General features: G+C 40.4%; 1 protein-coding gene across 1 annotated transcript in view; it reads left to right on the forward strand.

Moving 5' to 3' along the window:
* Window positions 1-13,521, forward strand: part of fgf2 (fibroblast growth factor 2) — a 15,683-nt gene continuing 2,162 nt past the window's right edge. The window contains exons 1-2 of the mRNA XM_061252447.1: window positions 1-739; window positions 10,610-10,713. Of these exons, the coding sequence (XP_061108431.1) occupies window positions 562-739; window positions 10,610-10,713 (282 nt within the window). The 5' untranslated portion in view covers window positions 1-561. The remainder of the gene's footprint in view (window positions 740-10,609; window positions 10,714-13,521) is intronic.

Here is a 13,521-nt window from a genome sequence, read left to right on the forward strand (position 1 = left end):
GAGAGTCACGGAGGAATAAACCCCACACGCATCGCGACGGTCGGTGGAACATGAGATCCGGACTCCTCCGGCGCAGCGGCTGTCCGTAACGTGGGGAGGAATACCGCTGAGAAATGAGGAGCTGAGGCCTGGGAGCAGTGGGAGTCTCCACGCTCCAGAAGGCAGTCCGGAGCCACCACCAGCTGCCCTTCATTAGCTTTCGTATCAAGGCCCTGTGCGTCTGTAGGGCTCCTCTGTTTGGAAACTGCTGGTGGGGCACTACCATCAGGGAACCTGTGCGTCTTTCTGTCAGTAGAGCAGGGAACCTGTATCTCTCTATTGCAAGAGCAGGGAACCTGTGTGTCTCTCTGTCGGAAGGGCAGGGAACCTGTGCATCTCTCTTTCAGAAGAGCAGAGAACCTGTGCGTCTCTCTTTTGGAAGAGCAGAGAACCTGTGCGTCTCTCTTTTGGAAGAGCGGAGAACTTGTGCGTCTCTCTTTTGGAAGAGCGGAGAACTTGTGCGTCTCTCTGTGGGAAGAGCAGGGGAGCCGGGAGTGTTGATAAGGAAACCCACAGCAGGCGATGGCTACGGGGGAGATCACCACTCTCCCACCAGTGCCCGAGGATGGGGCCAGTGCCACCTTCCCCCCGGGAAACTTCAAGGACCCCAAGAGACTGTACTGCAAAAACGGGGGATACTTCCTCAGACTCACGGCCGATGGACATGTGGACGGCATTCGCGATAAGAACGACCCGCTTAGTAAGTGCTTCCATATGTTTCATCCTCGTCTTTTCCAGGGAAGCAAAGCTTTCTATGCTTAATAATTAATGCACATGGTGGGGGATTACTGCTGTGAGTAACCCCCCCCAGCCAATAGAATAAATTAATGCAACATGCTTTTGCATTGGTGTGTTCATCTTTAGGTCTTTACTTGCAAGTGTGCAGTTATACAGATATTATTTTAAATAGAGAGAGATGTTAAGCACATAAGCACATATAATCTGTAATAATATAAAAAAATAAGTGGAGAGCAGATTTGAGTTCTCTTCTTGTCCTTTAGTGACCCCTTTTTTTCCATTATTCCATTCCATCCTGTTATTACCTGCCTGTACATTCCTGCTTTGTTGCATTCTGGCTGCTAACTTGCTGCTTGAATGTATCAGAGAAAATCAGTAGTTGAAATGAGATAGTTTGTCCTTTTGTGGCCTGGTATTATGTTGTTTGTATGACTTATTGTCTTGCATAACCATTCTAGCCAGCAATGTCCTAATCTGGCTGTTTACACACTAAAAACACTTTAATTTAGCTATGACAGAGTAAATCGTGCCCTGCCTGAGTTGACTTACCACCTGAACATTCTACTGTGTGCCCTGTAAATACCTTAGAGGTTTTGTTGATACCAAGCTTTATGCATATTTACATAGCCAACATTTACTATGAGAGGCATAGCTGGACTGGAGGTATTGTCTGTGTTGTGATTTGCAGTGTAGCATCTAGTATCCTGGTCGCTATCAATACCAGTTGTCATGATAACCACATAAGCGATGGAGAACATTTATACCTTAAGGTAAATGTATTAAATAGTATGTTCAGTGGCATTGTGTTGTAGATTTCATTTTAAATGGATACAATTTACACTCAATAACCAATAATGGCAAAGTGAAAAGATTCACTAAATAGTGTTTAGACATTCTTGCAGATAAAAAAAATAATCAAAAACTGAAATCTCTCATTTACATAAATATACAGACCCTTTGCTGTGGTACTCCCAATTGTGGTTGGGTGCATCCTGTTTGCTTTAATTATCCTTGAGATGTGTCTAGAAGTTGATTGGAGTCCACCTGTGGGAATTGAATTCATTGGACATAGTTTAGAAAGGCACACTCGTGTGTGTATATAAGGTCCCACAATTCACATTGCATATCAGGACAAAAGCTTCGGAAGTCCTTTGCAGAGATGGTCATCCTTCTGGCAGGTTCTCCCATCTCCACAGCACTCCATCAATCAGGCCTTTATGGTAGAGTGGCTAAGTGGAAGCCACTCTTGAGTAAAAGGCATATGACAGCCTGCTTGGAGTTTGTCAAATGGCATTTAAAGGACTCTAAGAGCATGAGGAAAAAGATTCTCTGGTCTGATGAGACTAAAATGTAACTCAGTGCTCCGGCACTGCTCATTACCTGGCTAATACCATCCATACGGTGAAGCATGGTGGTGACAGCATCAGGTTATAGTGGTGCTTCTCAGTGGCAGGGATAGGGAGACTGGTCAGAATTGAAGGAAGGATGAATGCAACCAAATAAAGAGAAGTCCTTGAAGAAAACCTGCACGCGGCCTCTGGCTGGGGTGACGGTTCACCTTTCAGCACGACAATGATCTGAAGCGTACAGCCAAGACAACATTGTGGCCCAGTCACAGCACAGACTTAAACCCTATAAAAAATATATGGAGAGACCTGAAGATGGCAGTTCAAAGATGCTTCCCATCCAATCTGAGTATGAGAGGATCTGCCAGGAAGAATGGGATCAACAGCCCAAATCCTGGTGTTCAAAGCTTGTAGAAGGTTTCACCTTAGAAGACTCGAAGCTGATGGTGATTTTTAATAAATTGGCTGAAATTTCTAAAAACATGTTTTCACTTTGTCATTATGAGTTATTGAATGTAGATTAATGGGCAAAAATTGAAATTCGATCCTTTCAAAATTAAATCAACAACAAATCGGGCAGCCTAGTGGCTAAGGTACACGGACCTGGAAAGTTGGTGGTTCACAATAAGATCCACACAGCAGTTCGGCCTTTGAGCAAGGCCCTTAACCCTGAATTGCTCCAGGGGGATTGTCCTCTGCTTAGTCTAATCAACTGTCTGTCAAGTCTGTCAGGATTCGGGACAGAGGAACCAAACGCAGACTCAGGGATAATGTAATCACGCAGGCTTTAATGACAGAGTGGCAGATCCAAAAACAGGCAATGGTCAAAATCCAAGCAGGCAGGTACATGAAGGGCAGGCAGAGCGAAGTCAGAAAACAGGCAGAGTCCAAGAACAAAAACCGAAAACAGAGTCCAAAAACCAGGCAGATATCAGAACCAGAAAAATACAAAAAGCAGAAAGGACAAAATATCACAGGGCACAGGTACAGGGAAGCTAGAAATTGGGTAGGGAACAGGAATGAGACAACCTAGGCGGGGCATGGGAGTGAGAGCAGTCTAACAAATAAACATCAGGTGAGACACATGAAAGGGCAATCATACAATGACGAGGGAGGAACGAAAATGCGGGACTGAATTCACATAGCCTCAAGTAATACAAATGGCTCTGGGTTAGGAGTAGACAATTGCACAGATTTAAGGAATGCAGTGATAGTTCAGGAACAGGTGTGAACAGAATTAAGCCAGGCAAGCAGAGAACAGGGAGCTGGAGCTACAGAGCAGTGCAGAGATAGGGAGAATGTTAGTTATGTGGTTAAACTATAAATACCCAAAACTAGTGAATGTTAGTTTGTTAGTTAGACAAACATATTAGTGTGTTACATTACATTACATTATTGGCATTTTGGCAGACGCTCTTATCCAGAGCGACGTACAGTTGATTAGACTAAGCAGGAGACAATCCTCCCCTGGAGCAATGCAGGGTTAAGGGCCTTGCTGAAGGGCTGTGTGGATCTTATTGTGGCTACACCGGGATTAGAACCACCGACCTTGCGGGTCCCAGTCATGTACCTTAACCACTACACTACAGGCCACCCCAGGCCGTGTTAATGTAATGAGTACTGTACAAATTATATGTTATACGGGATTAGTAGATTAGTGCTATCAACAAACATGAATGGAGGGAAAGCAGGAAGCAAGTAAAGCAAGACGGAGAAGGAATCGTGGGAAACCGGAAAATTCTGAAAACACCTGAATAGTGAATCAGGCAGACAGGGTAGTGACTCAGGTCCAGAACTACATAAAGACACAGACGTCAAAGGGGAATACGAATGCATTGAATAATGAATGTAAACGGAAGCCAGACATGTTACAAAGTTACAAAAACACACAACCTGACAAAGTCGCTTCAGATAAAATTGGATTATCCCTTGCTTATTACAATAAAACCTGCAAAAAGTGAAGACTCTGTATATACAGTATCTAAATTCAGTCAATGGTCACGTAAAGGAAAAAGTGATACTGCTCTGATACAGGTCAAACAATGCTGAGACCGGGTACCATGTCCGTGACCAGTGTTCGAGCCAAATCATGAGCTGACAAGCCAGAAAGCCCAAGCTTGCTGAAAATTTGGCTAAATACAAAAAAAGATCATCATCCAATCTTGTTTTTTGCCTGATATGGTAACTAATTTATTATCCATTCATAACCATACAATCACATTTACATTTACCTTATAATATAACACTCATTTTCAGGAAAAAAGTGAACATTCACTCATTATATATTATATATATTATATATTATATATCAACCTTTACCTGTCCCGCCACCACAAACTGCCTTACCTGTATCATTCCTTGAACTTGGACTGTATAACTCTGTGAATAAACCTACTTGTTCAGCCAACACTCTAAATAACCATTAGCTATCACCAGCAGAGGGGCAAAGCAAAGCCAGGGTGGGCAAACAGGGTCGAGTACGAGTGATACATTGGGGCAAACAAACCAAATAGAATCATAATGAAGCAAGCATCAAAATCCGATCAGCAAACAAATCAAAAGGGGTTAGACGAGGGGCAGAGCCAAACCAGAAATACGGTCATACACAAAGTCAACAAAGCTATCAATAATTCTCAAGTCACAGAAGCAAGGCTTCGCAGAGCTAGTCTACCTAGATCAGTACAACAAAGAAAAGAACCAGAAGCGTAAATTGCCAAGTAAAACAAAGATAGTCATGCATCCAGCCAAGATACACAACTGTTGAAATTGTAGAGGTCAACAGCTTATTACGAGGTGTGGACAGATGTTAGGCTTCTGAGTAGTGTTCTCTTAAACACAGAGCAGCTAATTATTGATTCATTCTGGGGTAAAACAGGGGTTGGTTCCCTCTCATTAGCCATAGCATGAACCCTTAACTGCCTTGTTCCTGTGAAACAGGAGTGCTTGCTCTACTGCTCAGGTCCCTGCAGACATTTTGGGATGGTCTTCATGTGATTGGAATTATAAGGTTCTGTCTGCATTCTTTTGTGAGTTCTTTTGAGATATTGAGCTCCAAAGCATTTACATCCTAACATAGCAAAACACATCAGTTCTTCATTAATCAAAATGACAGACGCCCTAAAAGTACTCTGAATGTACAATATCAAAATCCTATCAAATTGCCCCCAATAAGCAACATATTTATGACACATACAGTACTATGCAAAAGTCTTAGGCACCTGTATTACATTCTGTACAGATAAGATTCTTTCAAAAATAATTCAATGAAAGGTCCTAAATAAACATACTATACATTTTACATTACATTTTAGTATTTTGGCAGAATAGTTAAAAACTGAATCAAATAAATATTTTTTATGACCACCCTTTGGCGTTAAAACTGCACCACTTCTCTGAGATAGCCAACGCTGTCCTGCAGTCCTATGACATAATCAGCAGGGAGGTTGTTCCAAGCAAGTTTGAAAACTTGCCACATTTCTTCTGCAGACTTTGGTTGGCTCCTTCCTTCTGATCTCAGACAGCCTTGATGTATTTCTTACAGTAATATGTTACATTTTAAAATTAAATACAAAAATGTCTCTGTAAAACAAAATCTTTTGGAAAATAAATGTTTGGAAATCTCAAATGTGTTCTTTTATACTAATACACACACAAAAAAACCCCCATATATATTAAAGTCTAGGGTGCCTAAGACTTATGCACAGTACTGTAGTTATACCAAATTTTGGTTAAAAAAAACTCTTAAGGACTTCAGTGGAATTGCACAGAAATGAAGTGTACAAATATCCATCCATCCATTATCTGAACCCGCTTATCCTGATCAGGGTCGCAGGGGGGCTGGAGCCTATCCCAGCATACATTTGGCGAAAGGCAGGAATACACCCTGGACAGGTCGCCAGTCCATCGCAGGGCACACACACCATTCATTCACTCACACACTCATACCTACGGGCAATTTAGACTCTCCAATCAGCCTAACGTGCATGTGTTTGGACTGTGGGAGGAAACCGGAGTACCCGGAGGAAACCCACGCAGACACGGGGAGAACATGCAAACTCCGCACAGAGAGGCCCCGGCCGACGGGGATTCGAACCCAGGACCTCCTTGCTGTGAGGCGGCAGTGCTACCCACTGCACCATCCGTGCCGCCGTGTACAAATATGAATTCTGTTCAAATTGAAATATAGAATAATGTTTTACTGAAACCTAAACCAGTGTGAGCCCTAACAATTATTTATTCAAATGAAATTGGCAATCCAATTTTATTTTAATGTAGTTAATTTCAGTCTAAAGAAACTATACTGTGTCATTCCATCACTTCTTGTTTCACTAGAGTATACTAAATTAGGCAATAAGCATGGAAGATTAGGCCTGCAGAGGATGGGCATCCCCATATAATCGGGTTCCCATTAGTTGGAGCTTTTTTTGGGGGAAATGATAACATTTCTAATACTCACTCCAGAGTAACTTATTCCTGGGATAAATTGCTGTGCAATGTGTCTCATTTTCTTTCAAAGTTAATTGGCAGCCATCCTGTTTGAAAAAACATCCAGAGGCCAGGTGGCAAGGGTGGTGCAGTGGGTAGCACTGCTGCCTCACAGCAAGGAGGTCCTGGGTTCGAATCCCTGTCGGCCAGGGCCTCTCTGTGCAGAATTTGCATGTTCTCCATGTTCTCCCTGTTTTCGCATGGGTACTCTTGTTTCCTCCCACAGTCCAAAGACATGCAGGTTAGGCTGATTGGAGAGTCTAACTTGCCTGTAGGTATGAGTGTGTCAGTGAATGGTGTTTGTGCCCTGTGATTGACTGGTGACCTGTCCAGGGTGTATTCCTGCCTTTCGCCCAATGTATACTGGGATAGGCTCCAGCCCCCCTGCGACCCTGTTCAGGATAAGCGGGTTAGGATAATGAATGAATGAATGATACAGAGACCAGCATGACGTATGTCAGCATCAGCCACACTGGGTCAAACTGTATTTTTTTTTCTTTTAGTTTACAGCACATTTTGTGCATATTTATCAAGGGTGACAATAATTCTGAAACCCACTGTAACTCTCTTTAAACAAGTGACTTAAAAGAACTTGCCACATTCATACATTTTTCTTAGGTAGGAATAACATTTAAGTGGTTCCGACCTGTAGTACGAGTCATGTATGATATGCAGTGCATGTCAGCACAGCTTGCCTGGCAAACAGAACTCAAACTTTCTAACTAGGCGTTGCATATCAAATATGAATCAAGATTCAACAACTGTAATTTGCTTATATGTTTTAATGGATTGTTTAGGGAAACAAAGACAAAGGGCCAGATTGTACATGAAATTCGCAACAAAAGGCGGCCTGACGAGGGTACATTGGTGCGGTCGCAGTCTGCCTGAAATTAACGTCTTATTTACGAAGGCCACAGCTCATTACGCAGTCAGCGAATGGGACTGCTTACTAATCGCATTTTGCGACTGAGGCAGTTCTTAAACGTTGCAGTTAAAACACCTGTATCTTCACTGAATGTAGCGATATCCATGTATCTGGTGCCGTGTAAACGTTTATAAAGCGCAGGACGAAATGTGTACATAATACAGCTGTGGCGGCAGTTGTCGTTTGAATTAATCCAAATGTATGGGTGGTACCAGTACATCATTTATTTCTCCCAGAAGCGTAATTATTTGTATGGCTGGGTGTTTGTCACAGTCGCAGGTGATTTTCTCTTTTTGGCAATCCTTTGAATTCCACATTTATTTTCCGCGATTGATTTGGAGGATAACTAATCGAAACAAACACACGCTCTTTCCGCAATGGAAAAAGGCGACTAAAAACAGCATTTCAATGTATTTAGTCTACTCATATTTTTTACTACCGGCAACACTTTTTTCAACTTCAGATACTTGTTACTGTCACTACAAGAGAGCGTTATTTCGTTGCAAAAGGCTTTGTTTTGCTAAAAACTATGGAATACATAATCAGGTTTCAGTTGTTCCTTGTTCTTGTTATTCCCATCTATCCAACAGAACCCACCTACAGTCTCGTATGTACTTAATTATAACGGACATCTTAATTTAGTACAGTTGCCTGAAGTTAGGTGCGTTTGTTGAATCTGATGTGGCACACTCGTATGAGCCCTCCGTACGGAAATAATAAGATAAATATATTATAAGAATATGAAAATGTCCTTGTATAAAGCCCAATGCTTTAGCCAGCATATGCTGAACCCATCAAGAACCCGAACCGGCAAACGGTGTTGCAAAGTAGCTTGCCAGAATATAATCGTCTACCTGAACACAAAAAACCTCCCATTTCTATGATGAACTTGGTCAGCGGAAGAAAATGAAAAAATGCCCTGTCCACCACGGTGGAACCACACGAAAGGCTCCGCAGACCCGGATGTGGGAAGAGGCTAATTGCAGTTATTTTTAAGGTGAGGAAGGCTCGGCGTTCATTGAAGTCTGCGAATCCTACCATGAGCCACTTATGAGGTTGCAGTCTGCCGTTTGTTTAAATAAAGGGCTCAGTCTTCAGGCTATAAATTAAACTTGGTGTCAAAGGCTAGGGTGGAATTCCATAGGGGGCATGAAGAAAGCTTTGAGAACATTTCTCCATTGCAGCCATCCTGTTTATTGTCATGACTGCATGATCATTTGAAATTATATATTAAGAAAAACACATAGACAGGTGTGGGGACACTACACCAGCATGACGTATATCAGCATCAAGCACACTGGGTCAAACCCACCCAGTTTACACTAATGCAAATATTTGCCCATGTATGCCGTCTCTAACCAGTCTGGACTCTGAGTCTCCTCACAGATTAATTATTCTAAATGGAGGAAACATCCTGGCTAAAACTCTTACAGAACAGACTGATGATGTGTCTGACAGCCTGTAACAAACAAACCTAAGAAAATTTGTAGGGGAAAATTCACAGAACAAAAGATCTCCCTCCTAAAAGCATGATAAACAATCACAAGTCAAAATCAGACTCAACCTTGATGAGCAGGCTGGTTCCTCCAAAACTCTTGACGATGTATGCTAAAAGTGTATCAATATATCCATATTAAAGTATGATATGTACCCTGTATAGTTTCAAACTGATTAACTGCTAAATTGTGCTAGAATTACACAGTGAACCCATATGTAAAGCAGCCAGCTGGCATCTTGAACTGTGTAGACCAGACAGTCAAGGATGTTGGGTGTCTGATATGACTGTACAACTGGTTTCTCCAAAACTCTTAATGATTCATGCCAGAAGTGTATCTATATGTAAGTAGCTTGTAATCAATATATCACATGTACGCTGCTTGTTATCCAATCAAATGAACATAGAACATTAATTACAGCTGAGCTTATGAAAACGCAAGAAACCACAGTGAAAACTGTTTAAATGAGAGCAAAGAATGCAAAGAATGCAACGTACAATTACTCACGTAAAAGAGAATATTAATAAAATGTTTCGTATGTCTGTATATTAGAAAAGAATGTTAGAAGAGAATAGTAATCAAATGTTTAGTATGTCTGTATATGTTCAATGATTTACTGCTGATAAGTTTGTGTTAGAAGTGCATAAGTGACCCATGTGTAATCTAAAGTTGAGTAAAATAATTAATAAGAAGTGGAAAGTACCAAAAATGATTATTATGCTGCAAAAGTACCAAAAACGATCTATATAGGTCGTAGAAAGTTCTGGAAAACACTATATAGTGAATAGCACCGTGTTTTACATGAGTCCTATGTTAATGATTTAATTTTGTTAAAAATACAGCCTACAAAGCAAGATGTATGTAATAAAATCCTTTTTCTTGTTTTGGAAATCAATAGGGCGATTCGCCACGATGGTTTTTAGAACCGAGAAGGTAGCGCTGCCAAGTCAGCTGATGGTTTAGGAGGAGTTAAGATAAGAAGTGTGGGTGATTGGCCAGAATGATGTTTTAACGGTGTATAAAATGGGTGTAAAAATGGCAGTCCATGTCCATGTTTTTGGTCCAGCTTTATGCACTTGTGCTAAATAAAGTCTGATTTTCCTGAACAGCTTGCTGCCGTGGTGTCTTTTCCCTCATGAAGATGTTTTTTGACAAATTGGAGATTTGGACTCTGTCGTTTCCTAGACACGACAAATTCTGTAAAACCCTTTTAGACATTCCAAAGTTTTCATAACTGACACACAAAACAAGGTATCTTAAAAAAGCCTTTCTTTCTCTCTGGCAACACCCTTCTCTATGGCCCACATCTGAAACAAAGCAGACATCCTGTTCCACAGGATGAATGTCACAGGATAAATGTCAAATTAAATGGCTTGTTCAGGAGTGTGTATTATCATTACTTTGCTGACATTGACATTACTGCTGACATTGGGCACAGAATTCAGTTTTCTTGGCCATAGTTTTATAAGCAATTATACAAACGGCAGACCTATACAAGTAGGCTTACATAATTTATATATATAGAGTAGGATATTTTACTATACTTGTATTTGTTTTTTTATTTTTATCTTTTCTTCCAGTCAGGCTGCAGCTGCAGGCCACCTCCGTGGGAGAAGTGGTCATCAAAGGAGTCTCATCCAACCGCTATCTCTCCATGAACAAAGATGGGAGGCTGCTCGGAGTGGTAAGATCAACACTTTCTTATAAACATGGCCTAGAGCTCTTGCCAGAAACCAGTCTGAAATTAAGGTTGTGTTCATAGTTATATCATACAAAAACTGTGATGTAATAAAACCGCAAAAACGGTGATGCCAGATTGTTAAAAAGACTCTCAGCTAGCAAGAACAGCCGTTTAGATTTGTATCATCCTCTTATTTGCAATGCAGGGCAATAAAACAGCAGGCTCCCCCATGCCAAGCTTAAGGGTTTATAACCACAACCTTGTCACAGACTCAGACAATAAAATGCATATTCTAACAATCCTTGATACCATTTCTCCACATCAAAAAATCATGTTCCAATATTAGAACAAAAATATACAATTCAGAAGTTGCATGAATAAACTCATTTTTTCAACTTTAAACTTAAAATAAAATTCTTAGCTCACTTTCATTCCACATCCAGCCGACATATTTCTGGTTTGGTAGAAATACAAGTTTGTTTAGAAAATTATTAGGTACAGCCATATTTATGGAACCAAATATCCCACCTCATTATGACTGTTTTCTGATTGCCGGGACTATACTGAAGCAAATGCTGTCTTGAACTACTTGTTATTTTTGCATAAATGCATTGCTAGGCCATTTCCTTACTGATCGAATGTAAAACATGGCACACTTTTTATAGGGGGTTTCCTACCCTTTCCAACCAGGTATAATGTGTCATATTCTGGAGACAGACAATTTAGGAATGATGCTGTGTTCACATAGCAGAATCAATATTCGGACGTGTGTGAAACATCAAGTGAGCTTTTGCGTTGGACTTGCTAGAGATAAACCCGTAATTTTACTGGCTAACAGGGCTAATGGGGCTCTGGTTAACCTAATTTTGAAATAAAGTTCCATTGATGCAGGTTTGTTAGGGTGAGTGATCCTTGGGCATGCTTTAAAAAATATACTCTCATATATGTGAATAAAACAAATGTCCATCCATCCATCCAATTCACTCACACACTCATACCCACGGGCAATTTAGACTCTCCAATCAGCCTAACCTGCATGTCTGTGGACTGTGGGAGGAAACCGGAGTACCCAGAGGAAACCCACGTGAACACGGGGAGAACATGCAAACTCCACACAGAGAGGCCCCGAACGACCGGGATTCGAACCCAGAACCTCCTTGCTGTGAGGCGGCAGTGCTACCCACTGTACCATAAAAAAAATGTGAAGGGTAATTTTCTTTATATTTTGTATAGAAACATTGGGTTTAATAGAAAAGTAAGCTTTTCTGATCACTCATGTCTCTGGACAGAAAGATATGCAGATTTCTTGTATTTGGAGAGATTTGGGGAAAACCCATGTGGAATTTGAATGCCTGTACATTTGTGCACAAATATAAAGTCATTCTGGATTGGTCCTTGACTTAGACATTTAGATATTCAGTGTTAAACTATAAAAACATAAGGCGTTTTTTAATTTCCGGGGGTGTATCTTTTGTGTACACTATGTACATGCTCTGACATACATTTGTTCTGTCTCAATTTTATTTTAGGTCTTCAACCACATGAGTGCAGTAAATCGTTTTTGATTGACACTTTTATAGGACTAGTACAAAATAGGCTGAAAGGGTTAAATATAAAAAAACTATTGAAATACCTTAGATGCCGTGGGTCCATGTTACTAAACAAGATGTTATGAAAGAAGAATGTTATGTTATTTTTTAACTTGAAACTTGAAACATATTTTGAAATTTGTCGCTGCCATATTGATTCGCTGATAAATCATTTTGGATATTGTTTTGTTTTCACTAATGTGACTGAAATCTTGAATAATAATTAAGAAATCCCACTGTAGTTTGTGTTGATATGAGCAGTTGTCATATGACTAACACGTTATTCCTCTTAGTATCTTGACAAGAGCATGTGATGGATTGATACTGTGGATATTTGCACTGCTATACAAATTTGGCAGGCCACATTTTATACAGTACCTTACAGTACCTACAGTACCTCGAGAACTCTTGCTACATTTACTTGCTACATTGGCTGCCATGTAAAAGTGTATCCAGTGCAGAACAAAATGTGTAGCCTACATATTCCAGCTGTGGTGGCTATTTTCGTTTGAATTAAATGTGAGATGTAACGTTGCAATGAACTTCACTATTGCCTAGATAGAATGGCAACGTAATAATTACACAGATGTACTGGAGGTACCAGTACATCTGCATAATTATTTGTATGGCTGAATTAGCAAGGGATTTTCTCTTTTTTGACAGTCCCTTTAATTCTTTCCACGATTCTTTTGGAGGATAACTAATCAGTTACTGTCACTACGGTTAAGCAGGTTATTTCAGTCACTTCCCATTGCTTCGCATGAGATATTGCTTAATTTCACAAATTACTTTGTAAATATGTTCTGTGACAAACACCCAGCCTTAATTATTGATTTAAAATCATCTTAGTAAATCTGGCCCTATGTTTTAAGTTAAATGTTTGCATTTGCTCAAAAGACAGGAAATTAAACTGATCAACCCTAACATTAACATCAGCCTGCTATCCATCAAGGTATCAGCACAGATCTCTGACAGGCTGCTGTAGCCATATATAATGTCGATTGTACGTCAACATGTGCTCACCACTGGGCAGATTGTTTAAGATTCAAATTTCTTAAATAATTCATATTCTTAGTGTAGTGCACTGTGAAGTGTATTGGCAATTCTGCAGATGAAAGTTAGAGGCAATGTACTTATTTTGCAAAAGCATGCTAGAATGGTAACGTTCTATGTTTTCTTAAGAATGCTTTATTTCCAACATGCCCATTTGGGACCACATATC

This window comes from Conger conger, chromosome 8 (assembly GCF_963514075.1).
Source record: "Conger conger chromosome 8, fConCon1.1, whole genome shotgun sequence".
Lineage (NCBI taxonomy): Eukaryota > Metazoa > Chordata > Actinopteri > Anguilliformes > Congridae > Conger > Conger conger.